Here is a 15,033-nt window from a genome sequence, read left to right on the forward strand (position 1 = left end):
CTGTGCGCTGTTCTCTCCTCCTCCCTGTGCGCTGTTCTCTCCTCCTCCCTGTGCGCTGTTCTCTCCTCCTCCCTGTGCGCTGTTCTCTCCTCCTCCCTGTGCGCTGCTCTCTCCTCCTCCCTGTGCGCTGTTCTCTCCTCCTCCCTGTGCGCTGCTCTCTCCTCCTCCCTGTGTGCTGTTCTCTCCTCCTCCCTGTGCTCTGTTCTCTCCTCCTCCCTGTGCGCTGTTCTCTCCTCCTCCATGTGCGCTGTTCTCTCCTCCCTGTGCGCTTCTTTCTCCTCCTCCCTGTGCACTTCTTTCTCCTCCTCCCTGTGCGCTGTTCTCTCCTCCTCCCTGTGCGCTGCTCTCTCCTCCTCCCTGTGCGCTGCTCTCTCCTCCTCTCTGTGTGCTGTTCTCTCCTCCCTGTGCACTTCTTTCTCCTCCCTGTGCGCTGTTCTCTCCTCCTCCCTGTGTGCTGCTCTCTCCTCCTCCCTGTGCGTTGTTCTCTCCTCCTCCCTGTGCGCTGTTCTCTCCTCCTCCTCCCTGTGCGCTGTTCTCTCCTCCTCCCTGTGCGCTGTTCTCTCCTCCTCCCTGTGCGCTGCTCTCTCCTCCTCCCTGTGCGCTGCTCTCTCCTCCCTGTGCGCTGTTCTCTCCTCCTCCCTGTGCGCTGCTCTCTCCTCCTCCCTGTGCGCTGCTCTCTCCTCCTCCCTGTGCGCTGCTCTCTCCTCCTCCCTGTGCGCTGTTCTCTCCTCCTCCCTGTGTGCTGCTCTCTCCTCCTCCCTGTGTGCTGCTCTCTCCTCCTCCCTGTGCGCTGCTCTCTCCTCCTCCCTGTGCGCTGTTCTCTCCTCCCTCCTCTCTCTCCTGTGCGCTGCTCTCTCTCCTCCCTGTGCGCTGTTCTCTCCTCCTCCCTGTGCGCTGCTCTCTCCTCCTCCCTGTGCGCTGCTGTGCGCTGTTCTCTCCTCCTCCCTGTGCGCTGCTCTCTCCTCCTCCCTGTGCGCTGCTCTCTCCTCCTCCCTGTGCGCTGCTCTCTCCTCCTCCCTGTGCGCTGTTCTCTCCTCCTCCCTGTGTGCTGCTCTCTCCTCCTCCCTGTGTGCTGCTCTCTCCTCCTCCCTGTGCGCTGCTCTCTCCTCCTCCCTGTGCGCTGTTCTCTCCTCCCTGTGCGCTGCTCTCTCCTCCTCCCTGTGCGCTGCTCTCTCCTCCTCCCTGTGCGCTGTTCTCTCCTCCTCCCTGTGCGCTGTTCTCTCCTCCTCCCTGTGCGCTGTTCTCTCCTCCTCCCTGTGCGCTGCTCTCTCCCCCTTGTCTGAACTCTGACAGGTGTGTAATTGAATGATTGATGATAAACCAGAGGATCCTCCTCCTCCACACACGTGCACGCACACACATTCGGCATTTTGCATTCCTGCTTAAAAACAAACCACATACACACAGACATTTGAACTTCTATTTTCTTACCAATAGTTTATTTGTTCGTCTTTTCGTGCACCTTTTCATTCCTTCAGAACTGGCTACATCATTCATACATATGCATAGGTCTTTTTTTCTCAATACAAAATCCTCAAAGCATTTATGTAACACAAATAATCTGTAACACACGTCTGCCAAAATCATGCTGTGATTCACTATATTTATACAATTTTTGTCACAAATATTGAAGACATTTGGTTTAGGTTAGGTTTCAGTTATAATGACAACGCTGTATGCCCCCAAAATGTGTGTTGTAATATTTCTTCCTGCTCCAGCCTTGGAGTTCCTCCACTTTAAGGTTATTTCATTATTAAGATAGACTTCGTTGTCATAATGACTTCACACTATACGTTTCCCTCACTGAGCTCTGTGGCTGTACACACTGTTCTCTCTCCCTTCTCTCTCCCAGTATTGGCACATTTATACAATGCAATTTCCACTAGCTAATGGATTTTGTGTTTGTGTGAGGCTACGGACTCTAGCTATCAAAAGCAATCATAAAGCGAAAACAGTATGAATAGCATCTCACTGCTGCTGTCTGTCTGTTGGCTCTGAGATCTCCCTCCGATTATCATACAGTCAATTGTAAAATGTATGGGACCATAGTGTTTAAATAATAATAATAGTACATTTTATTTTAAGTGCTTTTCAAGCTCCAAAGTCACTTTACATAGTCAAGATAATAAGAAAGATGAACACATTCATAAATGAACTCCTGCTTATGGTCAGGAAGCTCGATGTGAACAATAGACCTGCAGTGCAACAGATTATGAACCAACTGTGTGTCCACGGATTGGGGACAAAATGTACAGCTGGGACATGACTAGCATGTCTGGAGGGTAAGCGTGACAAGATGGACAAGGCAAATGAGTGTGTGGACAGGAAAATAAGTGATGGGACTTAGGGTCAGCCCTAAGGGTCAGAAAGCCAGGCCATTTCCTGTTGACCCTTGTATGAACTCTGACCCCTGCTGCTGGCTGCATCTATCACATGACAGGGGTAAGGTGGGGATTGAATGGATGGCCGGGTGGAGGAGGAGGGTTTAGGCCAGGCCAAAAGCATTTGAATTGTGTTTGACATTTAATGAGTAATCACTTTGGCTTGGATTTGAACCTTGTTGCACATGGCCCTGCAGATGGGAGGAGGTATGAAGTGAATGAGAAAGGAATGTGGAAAGATTGAGTGAAAATGAGGAGAAAAAACAAACAAAGAGCTAAACTAAAGGAGAGGGGGAGAGAGGTCAGGGAGGATGCTTGGCTAGTAGAGAAACAAGAGAAGTGGATACAATGCAGCTGCAAACATCCGTTGAAAATGAGCCAAATAGCATATAGTGACAACATGTAATTGTACCAGGAAGAAAATATGAATATTTTCAAGATGACCTATTACCGATTTGTGTATTTCACTACTGTGTATACCTTTCACATCTAACTGCAAATAATTAGAGGGCAAACTCAAAGAATAAGTAATTCACACATTTTTACAAAAGAAAGCTTTTAATACTATAAGTATAATCATAACTGTAACATCATTATCATCAATTATCATCATTAACATTTGGAAATAAATTATTTGATCAGACCCATACGGGACTGAGGAAGATGCAGCATGTGTAAAGTCCTTTGGCTGTCCTCCTTAAACCCAATGGCAGACAACATGGACCATGAAATGGTTCGACAGGATCGTGTGTGTGTGTGTGTGTGTGTGTGTGTGTGTGTGTGTGTGTGTGTGTGTGTGTGTGTGTGCGTGTGTGCGTGTGTGTGTGGTGTGGTGCGTGCGTGCGTGCGTGGGTGGGTGGGTGGGTGGGTGGGTTGGTGTTGTGTGTGTGTGTGTGTGTGTGTGTGTGTGTGTGTGTGTGTGTGTGTGTGTGTGTGTGTGTGTGTGTGCGTGCGTGTGCGTGGTGGGTGGGTGGGTGGGTGCGTGCGTGCGTGGGTTGGTGTGTGGGTGGGTGGGTGGGTGGGTGTGTGTGGGTGGGTGTGTGGGTGTGCGTACGTTCACTGTTTGACCTATTATGTGGATCCCACAGTAAACCCCACTATTCATGTCTGACAGGATCTTAAGGAGGTAAAGTGATCAACTCATTCCAAACGTATTTAAACAAACCAAGGTACTGAGAGAGACAAATGGAGCTCATTCATATTGTATTCGAGTCATGCAGAGTGACTCCCTGGAAGATCGCTGTTCACAGGACTTTTGTGAGGTCGCGTCTGTCTGACACACACATAAATACAAAAATAGATCTAAAAAAACTCAAATTAAATTAAATAAGGTGGAGAGGGGTCAGAGTGCATCACTGGTGTCCTGTCCAATCACAACACTTCAAGCCTGGGCTGTGTGAGGTCATAAGGCTGGGAGGAGGGGCGTTGAGGGTTATAGAGGTTAAGGTGACACAGCCAGACCGGGAGCTGTGTGTCCGACATGTGTCCTTCTGTCTTTCCGCTTGGTTGGCCAGTAGGCCAGGTGGGAGAGAGAGGCAAGTTGGCTGATCAGTGGTCCGTGTGGGGTGTTCCTCTATGCTCCTAGAGGGGGCGCTATCCTGGGAGTCAGACAGCTCACTGTCAGCATAGAGTATGTAGAGACGGAAGGGGCTGAGGACGCTCGCCTCTTCCACCCTGAAGAGGGTTTGGCTCACACTCAAGGGCTCAATATGGTGTGTGTCTGTCTACGTCTGTGAGATGGAATGTAAGTATGTTATTGATGGTATAAGAGGGGCCAGCGGTGGTATGTTAAGGGCAGTGTATGAATGTTGCAGACAGTGGGTTGAGTGACTATGTGGAGGTCAGGGAATGTAAACATTTGGACTGCGCCATGCTGTCGTTAGTTCGCGTGTGGCGGGTGTGTGAGCCCCCATCTCCCCCAGGATGGCCCCTCTCTCCCCTCTCCTTCACACCCTTCCTTCTCAGTTAGTGGGCATGTATGTCCAGGCCCTGGCCTATAAGGGGATCGGCGGGGTGGGGGTGGGGCGGCGGGTGCAGCAGCATGGCGGGGTGGGGGCCGGGGTAGGGGTGCAGGGTTGGGCCGGCGTGGGGGTAGCCAGACTGGGACAGCAGGGCCCCGGGGTACTCTGCTGGAAGAGACGGCATCCCCTGAAGACCTGCGGTGAGAGAGAGAGAGAGAGAGAGAGAGAGAGAGAGAGAGAGAGAGAGAGTGTATACCACCGAGTGTGCACCAAACGATTGGTAAAAACACTAGGGTCATGCCCACCTGGCATGACCCTAAAACACTAGTTCACCATAGCGAAACCTTTTAAAACGGAAAAACTGAAATTAGTCCGTTTTATTCTCTTTGTTGCCTAAATGAACATGGCCCAGTCGTCCTTATCTCTGTCTCTTACCTGCTGCCCTGAGAGCCAGGTGGGCTTGGCCGTCCAGTCCGTAGCCCCCCAGTGCTGCTCCCTCTGGGCTGTAAGGACCGCTTTGACCTGGTCAACCAAACACACACCCACATCATTCACCTAGCCTGAATGTCCATATAGATCAGCTATACACATATTCACTCAAAATACACACAGATAGCATTCATACAATCTAGGAATGTATAGCTACATCAGTAACAATACATTAGAGCGGGAATACGGTGATAATAACATGGTATTATTACCTGAGCGATTTGACTGGTCAATCATGGGCTGTACTATTCTCCGTCTTGCATTGATAAACCTGGGGAGGAAAAAGGGGATACGAAAAAGCGGGGGAATAGAAGCAGAGAACACAAAGAGAAGGAGGATGGAATAGAAGGAGAGTCGGGAGAGGCAGAGAACACCAGTTAATGGAGAAAAAGACTAACGCGTAGGATATTAACCTTTCACTTTTCAACCACTTAAACCCGTTCATGGTTCACCGTCAAGCCACATTTAGAACAGAGGGCGTATGGATCTCTGGCTGATAATGGATTGATCAGTATTGATGGGGTCAGTGAAGGTCACGCTAAGGACCGAGCGACGAGGGACACAGTACAGTAGTAAAACACACGAGCTGATCATTGGTTATTGATCAGGGGGGTACTGACCAGTTGTTGACCTGCAGGATGGTCAGTCCTGTGTCCTGTGCCAGCTGCTTCTTCTGCTCCTCCGAGGGGTATGGGTGCTGCGAAGGGACATTCAGAACAACGGCATTATGGATTTGCAAAACTGGTTAAGGTTCAGCAAGAGCATGTTTAGCCTTTGCTTTTGGCATACATTATCATTCCATAAAATCATCAAATGTATAATTTTGGCTCACACAAATGACCCCACCACTATCTATGTAGAATGAAAAACCCAAATCATGTATGAAATAAATCAGCTAGACCTATAACCATTAGATGAATACTAATGGCTGCCATTACATCTAAATTCAAGTCAAATTCTATGAACTGACGTGACCCTTAAATTGCAGCAACCCCTTTCCCCTTCTCTCTCTCTCTCTACCTCTCTCTCTCTCTCTACTCTCTCTCTCTCTCTCTCTCTCTCTCTCTCTCTCTCTCTCTCTCTCTCTCTCTCTCTCTCTCTTTCTCTCTCTACTCTCTCTCTCTACTCTCTCTCTCTCTCTCTCTCTCTCTCTCTCTCTCTCTACTCTCTCTCTCTCTCTCTCTCTCTCTACTCTCTCTCTCTCTCTCTCTCTCTCTCTCTCTCTCTCTCTCTCTCTCTCTCTCTACTCTCTCTCGCTCTCTTCTCTTTCTCTCTCTACTCTCTCTCTCTCTCCTCTAGAACAGTCATAATTAGTGAGAATGACTTTAGAGTTTTTAAGTATAACTACTAATTATCAGAACTACTACATTTCACCATCAATTGTTCTCTCTCTGTTCAGAACTATTCAACATTTAACGTCTTATTCACACATTATCTCTCTGTCATTTAATTATAATTTCAACTTCATTTTTTTGCATTACCCTGTACGATGTCCCCTTCCTCCTTTCATCCACTCCCCTCCTCTGCTTTTCTCTGCTTCTATCTGTCATTCTTCTCACTATTATTTCTACTGTCTCTCTTTTCTCACCGATAAATGCTGGAAGAGCCATGCCCTCATGATGTTGGTTGCCAGTTTGGGGAAAATTCCCCTCTTCTTGTTGTTCCTCCTGTCTCGGTCCGTCTCGTCCTCCTCTCCCGTACTGGGGGAGGCCACGCCCCCATCCAAACCATCCCCTGCCAGAGGACAATAGAGATATGGCATTAGCACAGTACGCGTGTGTGTGTGTGTGTGTGTGTGTGTGTGTGTGTGTGTGTGTGTGTGTGTGTGTGTGTGTGTGTGTGTGTGTGTGTGTGTGTGTGTGTGTGTGTGTGTGTGTGTGTGTGTGTGTGTGTGTGTGTTAACATGTCCAATTGATGTCAGGTTTATGTGTGTATGTCGATTATGTTGTCAGCATAAGTGATTGTAAAGATGAGTGTATGTTTGTGCAGGTGTGTGTATGAGTTAGTGTGTTAGAGGTACCCGTATCGCTGCAGTTGTCTGTGCTGTGTGAAGGCAGGCCACATGACATGCCAGGGGTCCCTAGTGGAGTGGACGCACAGTCATCTGGGTCCCGCAACCACGACTGATTCTACAGAGAGTGAGGGAAGGAAAGAGATAGAAACATATTGAGATTAACAGGAAAAGATGTGAGAATGTAGCAAAAGAAATTAACATTCATTCCCTCTTTAGTGACAAGTATTTTGCCCAATAGGGCTTCATCAATGTCTTTTTTCAGAGACATATTGAGAGAGATATACTGAGAAATCTGAGACTTTTCAGCTCATTTTTCATCATTCAGATGTCACCTACCTGCTCTGACAGACTGGTGCAGGAGCCAGTGAAATCCTCCACGTCAGACTTGGACCCGCCCTCCCTGTCATCCAAAATCAGGTCTGTGGGCATCTTGCCCTTCAGGCAGGTAATGTAGCGATTGCAGAAGTTATCACACAGGTCATGAACCTGGAGAATAGAAGATGAGGGAGAAGAGATGCTGTCAGGAAATAGCATAGTACTGTAATGGTTTAGGTGTACGATGGCTGATCATGTTTGGTTTGCCTGCTTTCAGCAATCACTAGTCTGAATCATAAAGGGTAAGAAGAGGAGACAGAGACAGAGAGAGAATAGATTTTAGATGAGTGAAGAAGCACACCTTTTCCAGCTCCAACAGGTGGAAACGTAGTACCTGAATGGCCTGGATCATCTGAGGACAAGAACAGATTGGTAGCTATGAACACAATGCGTTTGAGTTATTCTTAATCGATCTCTAAGTTACTGTGTGTGTCGATACATGTAGGCTATGAGCATTTGGTTCTTTTGCTGTTACAGTATATACATTTCTATTTATTTTCATACCAGGTTGTCCAGTTCAGGATTTGTTGAAAAAATGGGCTTCTCTGAGCGAATCTGAAACACACAAGGAACGGCGTCCACGGTCATTTGGATAATGGTTGGAGCTCGGAGTTTAAGATTTTCCCTGTACCCTGTAATTGCACCTGCAACCCTGTACATGTGACTATTAAACTTCTAATCTAAAATCCAATCATGAATCACTGCCGGCTCGGAGGGCTGTAACTCACCTGTTTGGCGAAGGCTGCGATGTCATCGTTGAAGGAGTCTGAGGAGCATACATCACTGTGATTGGTCAGGCCTTGGAGGTGGGGTGGCACTGAGAGGGCTGTAACATCCCGCGGGGAGCAGGTGGCCAGCTCGCACTTCTCAAACACCAGGGCCAGAAGTGGAAACAGGGGATGTCTGTGCACACAGAACACACAGTGTTATCACATTATGCACACGCACACACACACACCTCACACACATGCATGCACACAATACATACACACACATCCAGGAAAATGCATATAGGCACAGAGCACACTGATAGTAAATATACATGCATACTGTTAGAATGAAATGAAACAAACACACACTCTGCACTGAAATAGTTATGTTCTGCTCACCCATAGATCTGGTCCCTGTGGTGTTTGAGGGAATCTGGGACAGTGTGGCCATAGTGAGGGGGGGGCAGTGACCTCATGACCTCTCCATACCCCCCCACGGGCATGCCATCTGACCCTGAGTAGTGCACCAGGTCTTCATACTGAGGAGAGAGAGAGAGAGAGAGAGAGAGAGAGAGAGAGAGAGAGAGAGAGAGAGAGAGAGAGAGAGAGAGAGAGAGAGAGAGAGAGAGAGAAATTATGAGATGAGGCCCCCTGTGAATATGGAAGCAGATCACTTCGAAGCTGTATCTAATTTTCTCTCCTCCTTCATAAACACTGACTAGAGGCTCCTTGCTGAGCCGTTTTTCAGAGGGAAAAGCTACATCCACCCTGGGACAATTGACATGAGATAAACAAACACACAGAGATTCATACATAAACATGAGCCTATGCTCTCTATCTCGCTGTCAGTCTCATATATCTCTCAGCATTACAGAGCTGATGTGTGTTCAACTGTAGCTGACTTCAGTCTCCAAGGCTTTTCAGCAAAAGCCAGTGGTTTTCTCCTGGATTAAAGCATGGCCAATCATAGTCCCATATGGCTGCGTGATCACAGCGTGCACCTGCTCTGCGGTTTTGTCGTGCCACCTTTTGTTTTATGAATACTCGCTATTAACACAATCACCACTATCAGATTCCGCGCCTTTGTGTACTCAGGAGCTCTCTGATTACAGTGCGACTGTAGCGGCTGTGCGTCATCTGATCAAAGCACCAAAATCAAGAAGATGAATTCTTCAAATGTTCCTAAAAGGCATGAGGCTGAGAGAAGGGCTTCATATGTGAGAAATACTTACAGTGTTAATACGAATATAATTTACTGCAATCCTCGTCGTAATCAGGATCGTTCAAAGAGTAGAGCTTAGTTCGCTATACAATATATAGGCATAGGCTATATAGTTCATTTCTTTCAGCAATTCAGTTGAACATGTGTTTTACCACATTAGGCTATGACATATATTAGAAATATTAATGCTAACAATGAACCACATACCAGTGGATGGATAACATAGCAGCTTGCGCTTCCTTCATATTTTGTTATTGCAGTTGTTTTAAGTAATAAAACTGTTAGATTAAACTATACAAATACTTGTTTGAACTTGCAATGTCCAATATATTCAATACATACAAATCACTTTCCACCAGATTGCCTGTTGGCACAAACTAAGTTTGCAAACATTCGACTATAGGCCTATTTTACCAAATCCATTCCACAGTTTCATTATTCAGACAAATACAATGTATTTCATTCGATTAACATATGTTTAAAATAAAAAGCAACAATGGGAACGTAAATTAAAATTCGTATGTCATGTTGTCCCAGCACCCTGCTTATTTCAATCAAAAGTGATAGAGTTTGTGAGAATAGTTTTCCATTTAGCATACATGTAGGCCTAATACTCGTAAATCGTTATGTGAAAACAGAATGGTCTGCAGGTTTCCAAACGGATGCCTTTTCTTTCCGTTATTGAAGTTCGCCTAATAGCCATATGCTCAAATGAAAGACTAGTGTCACCAATTGTAAACAGTGGGATACACTGTATATTTTACAGTGCATGGGACAACATATATAATTTATCAAATTCACTTCCCATTGCTGCATATAACCGGAATTAGGCTAATTATGGATAATTGACTGACACACTTTCTTGACCTTGTTTCAGTGAACTAAAGTAGCCTATAGGCTATGTCTGAATTGTAATCAAATTGGACAAAGAAAGTACCTGTTTTGTTGACTTTAATTTGCGTAAAGTACTACATTCTTAACAGGATTACATTAATATAACGAAAAGCAAATGTAAAATGCTAATAAAAAGCGCTTGCGTAATTGTCATCTGTAGGCCTAATTACAGTAAACCGAAAAATCCTATCCGGAAAAGTTTATTTGATTTGCACGACCCGAAGCCGATGACACTCGGGCTATATGACAACATTTCTTAATTTCCTCACTCAACTGCAAGCCGAACGTGTTACTAAAACACAGATAACAAATATCCTACATTTCATCTGACCTATTATTCTTTTTAAAATTGTAATTACATACAGAAAAGTGCAACAGTTCACTCTATGGGAGTTTGACTAGTTATTCAAAAAAGATGGTACCCTATGTCTGCAGCCTTTGGTATTCCGCAGGTTATTGCTGTGTGTGTGTGTGTGTGTGTGTGTGTGTGTGTGTGTGTGTGTGTGTGTGTGTGTGTGTGTGTGTGTGTGTGTGTGTGTGTGTGTGTGTGTGTGTGTGTGTGTGTGTGTGTGTGTGTGTGATACAATGTCAGGAGTAGCCTACTATGGCAATTATCTTTAGGAATGGAAAAAGAGTGGCCACTGACTGCATAGTGCACATAGCAACGAGATCTGCGAGCCGTGGACTCACTGTAGCAAACGAGTTGACCTACTTAGCGACTTGGTCTGCCTCTCCGTCTCTTTTTCCTCGACCTACACTCACTACACATCATACTGTATATAGACATATCATGTCTTTCCACTTTCACAGCCACTTTTATTGGCCCGATAATCGACTGTTAATTGCTGCAGGAAATACACATTTTCACTTTTAAAGAACCTATATTTCAAATATTTCACTATACATATTGATATCCAGAAAACGTTTATGACTATCAAGGGAGACGTTGTACACCCTATATAAAAGCTATATGTTTATAGTCCTAAACCTCTTGCAAAGTAATGAGAATAGTATCATTCTGACACTTGCTCATTTATACGTGACCCTATATTACAATATAAAGACAAATGAACAGCAAATTTATAAGCAAGATAATATATGTGAAATGTAGCCTATATGAAATGTATAGGATGTTTCCACATGTCAAACCGGGCTGCTTGACATTATGTCGACACGTTCCCTAATGATTTAGGTCAGGTCAGTCTATTAAGGAATATTCAGAGCATGCACAATTATGTCAATAAGGTTATTCCTTCTGATAGATTGATGTGAACTCCTTGACATATTGCTGCTGCCTTCATTGGCCCTGTATAGCTGGGAGCTTTGGCCTACGCGAGGGAGGACAGGGAGGGAGGCGAGACAGGCAGCGAGGGGCGCTACATCAAAACGTAAGGACCGAGCAAAGAGGCAAAATTCTACATAATAACCAAACTAGCAAGATTATTATCTGGAGAGAAGGATACGCACTACCGTGACACTTCAAATGATGAGTGAGTGTAAAGTATGCAGTAAATTAGAGTAAACAGCCATCATACCCTCTTATCCATGCGACACGGAAGCCAATCCTACTCTGGGAAGGATGAGACCAGACCCGCTGTCCAGCGCAGGCGTTCTGCCTCCTGTATACAGATTATTTGATTAAAATAATGCGCTCTTTAATATACTAATAGAGGGGAAATTATAACAGTTGTAGAATCAAACATTTAATCTCATCATTATTAATTAAGAAGGGGTTTGGTTATAAAAAACAACAGCTGACCCTGGGTGTACCGTGATTAGGCTATAGCAATAGCCGAGGCTACTATGGGCTACAATACACTACATGTAATTCCGAAGTGAATCGAATCGTTACTTTTATTGCAATCAAGCAGCTTTATGATCCAAACTTAGAGGTGCACGACCATAAAAACGATGTGTATTGAACAGCTATCACGAATAAGAACATATAAACCATTAGGCTATTTTACATGTAGGCATCAAAGATTATAGAAATACAGTACACTATTGTAGAAAAATATGATTTCATAAAATATCCCACCGAAACCTAGATTTGACGTGTAGGTTATAGTCACTCTCAGGCGGTGCTCGTGGTATCCTGCATTGGCTTCGGTTTCGAGAGCGCGCTGGTGGGTCCGCACGGTATGTCTTTGGGTCCGGCTCGCAGGCGAGATGCTTGGTGAGGAGAAATTGCGTCCTTTTTGGCCGTTCTCGCTGTCCATGGGCTGTCGCGACAGGCTGGAAATTTTCACAGCGACATGGGCGATGTTGCTTTAAACATTGAGAGAGGCAGAGACGGTGAGGGGAGAGATGGTGGTTGGGAGTTGTTTGGGGGGTCAAAACACGACGGGGTCTCTAACCCCCACCTTCTTATCACACACACTCGCGCATTACAAACCCAGGATCCCCTCGTTTTATTCCAATGGCACGCTCTACACTCACATAGCATGCATTGGCACAGTTTATTCGCTCCCTTTCACCGTTGCTAAGCCATGACAAGTTAATATCTGATAACTCCAAGATTTGAGCGCGAGCACAGCATTTTCTTAATATTATCTCGTCGTCTTTATATTCCATACTCTGCAGGATAGTGCGCGCATTTATTAATGGGCGCCATACAATCGTTATCAAATAATGCCCGTTTTGTTTCCAACACTCGCCTCAAGCATCTGCGGTATCCCAACTCTCAGTAACTGCATTTGTTGTTTTGAGTAGCATGTCAAATTAAGTACAATTCACAGAAAATGCTGATGATTCTTTCTGATAGGCTAAATTACCATGTTGGTTATTGGCCGCACAATTCAGAATTCTGATATATTTCTGTATAGCCAGGTTAATTTAACAACCCTGGAACAACCCCCCACAGTGCATTTTGGTATCATAAAAGTAATTATAGAATAGGCTATTGAATGTCCTATCGTTTTTACGCATGATAACATTATTGTATGATGACAAATCAGGTCATAAATAGTTTTCAATAGGATAGGCCTATGGCAATACATTTATTGGCCGATGATGACTATAGTAGTGGGTTTTTGTTGAATCAATGTAATTTATAAGTCTTCTCCATTACAGTGCCCTAATGTCCCCACGTTGCTTGGAACAGCAGGTCATTTTATTGTTCAGAAGATGTGTAAAAACCTGGCTATCCTTCTAAAAATTGTGTTTTCTCGTTTTAACTGGAGGGGAAACATTCACAGCTCCGTGGACCTCGTCTTGTGTTGTAAATTACTATAAAGTTATATAATAATTATTCAAAACAGTTCTCTTTCCCCTCTCCCGCGGCGAGGGACCAACAGGCGGCCGAACTTCAATCGGCAGCGCGGTTGCAGGCACATGGGCCGGGGCAAGGCTTCACCGCGGGCGGCTTAGGGCATGACTTAGGGTGCAGCCTGCGAGCGCAGTAACATCAACCAATCTGCGGCCTTTTAACACCGCGGGAGGTCAATTAACAATAGCGATGATCATAGCCTTTAGACCCAACTAACATTGAATCCATAGCATCAATGAAACATGTGAACGGAAAGGAAAAGTCACGAACTACACGGCTTAATAGGATATTTCTAATAGATTGACAGGGATACATCCATTTCAATTTATATTCGGATTGTTTTATGTTTGTCATCATGGGTTAAAATAATGTATACATTTAATAGGTAACATTTTACAAACATAAATGTAATCGATGCATGTATGGTGCGTGTTTCAATATTGTGTGTAGGGCTTCATGAAGAGATTACTTGTGCATAGTAGCCAACTGCAGCAAATTCGGGGGTAGATTGGGACTTGTGCCCTATGCCCTTATCTTTGTCAGTCCAACATCCAAGCCATTATTGTGCAAGATCCAAACATATTGATGAGGTTGCTGGTGTTGTTGGGATGCACCACTAGACTATTCCCTTGTGGGAGCACACCCTTGTGCTTCAATGAAGTCCATGTCATCCCATTATTGACACCAATGCAGTGACTTTAGAAGTAAAGCCTCGGGACTTAAAGGGGGAATCTGCAGTTGAAACAACAACAAAGCGGCCACCCTATGTATTTTGGGTTCTGTTGGAGTACGACAGTTGAACTCAGGATATGAGGCATTTCTAACATATATTCTTCAAGAATCAATGGGCAGCCTATATATCATTAATTTAAAAGTCAAAGGCAGATTGCCCCTTTATAGCCTCAGCCTAGCACCTCTTCAGCACTCAGCACTGGCAGTTTGAAGGGACTCCCGTCACTAGCCAGCTACCACCCGGTTACTAACCCTGCACCTTAGAGGCTGCTGGCCTGTGTACCTAGACATGGAATCACTGGTAACTTACAATTGGAACACTAGTTACTTTAATAACGTTTCCATACTGCTTTACTCATTTCATGTGTATATACTGTACTCTATTCTACTGTATTTTAGTCAATGCCACTCCAACAATGCTCATCCTAATACTTATACATTTTTAATTATTTTTTAAAACTTTTAGAATTGTGTGTATCGTTAGATATTAGAGGTTGGCCGATTAATCGGAATGGCCGATTAATTAGGGCCGATTTCCAGTTTTCATAACAATCGGAAATCTGTATTTTTTTTTAATAAACCTTTATTTCATCTTTATTTAACTAGGCAAGTCAGTTAAGAACACATTCTTATTTTCAATGACGGCCTAGGAACGGTGGGTTAACTGCCTTGTTCAGGGGCAGAACGACAGATTTTTACCTTGTCAGCTCAGGGATTCATTCTTGAAACCTTACAGTTAACTAGTCCAACGCTCTAACCACCTGCCTCACGAGAAGCCCACCTGTTACTCGAATGCAGTAAGAAGCCAAGGTAAGTTGCTAGCTAGCATTGAACTTAATCAATCATAATCACTAGTTATAACTACACATGGTTGATGATATTACTAGTTTATCTAGCGTGTCCTGCGTTGCATATAATCGATGCAGTGTGCGTTCGCGAAAAATGACTGTCATTGCTCCAACGTGTACCTAACCATAAACACCAATG

General features: G+C 44.8%; 1 protein-coding gene across 3 annotated transcripts; it reads right to left on the bottom strand.

Moving 5' to 3' along the window:
* Window positions 1–3,349: 3,349 nt before the first annotated feature.
* On the bottom strand, window positions 3,350–12,480 carry LOC118382373 (homeobox protein meis3-B-like). 3 transcript variants are annotated; one of them, XM_052467418.1, is made up of 13 exons: window positions 12,091–12,480; window positions 11,582–11,665; window positions 8,330–8,469; window positions 7,949–8,123; window positions 7,725–7,775; window positions 7,522–7,572; window positions 7,182–7,331; window positions 6,852–6,960; window positions 6,420–6,565; window positions 5,452–5,528; window positions 5,044–5,102; window positions 4,778–4,864; window positions 3,350–4,537 (listed from the first exon to the last, which is right to left on the bottom strand). In XM_052467418.1, the coding sequence occupies exons 2-13, from the start codon at window positions 11,591–11,593 to the stop codon at window positions 4,347–4,349; spliced, it is 1,248 nt and encodes a 415-aa protein (XP_052323378.1). In that variant the 5' UTR covers window positions 11,594–11,665; window positions 12,091–12,480; the 3' UTR covers window positions 3,350–4,346. The 3 variants fall into 3 exon arrangements, with proteins under 3 accessions (XP_052323378.1, XP_052323377.1, XP_052323379.1); XM_052467417.1 differs by having other exon boundaries at window positions 12,085–12,479; XM_052467419.1 differs by lacking the exon at window positions 11,582–11,665 and having other exon boundaries at window positions 12,085–12,480.
* Window positions 12,481–15,033: the final 2,553 nt, after the last annotated feature.

This window comes from Oncorhynchus keta, chromosome 18 (assembly GCF_023373465.1).
Source record: "Oncorhynchus keta strain PuntledgeMale-10-30-2019 chromosome 18, Oket_V2, whole genome shotgun sequence".
Classification (NCBI taxonomy): Eukaryota; Metazoa; Chordata; class Actinopteri; order Salmoniformes; family Salmonidae; genus Oncorhynchus; species Oncorhynchus keta.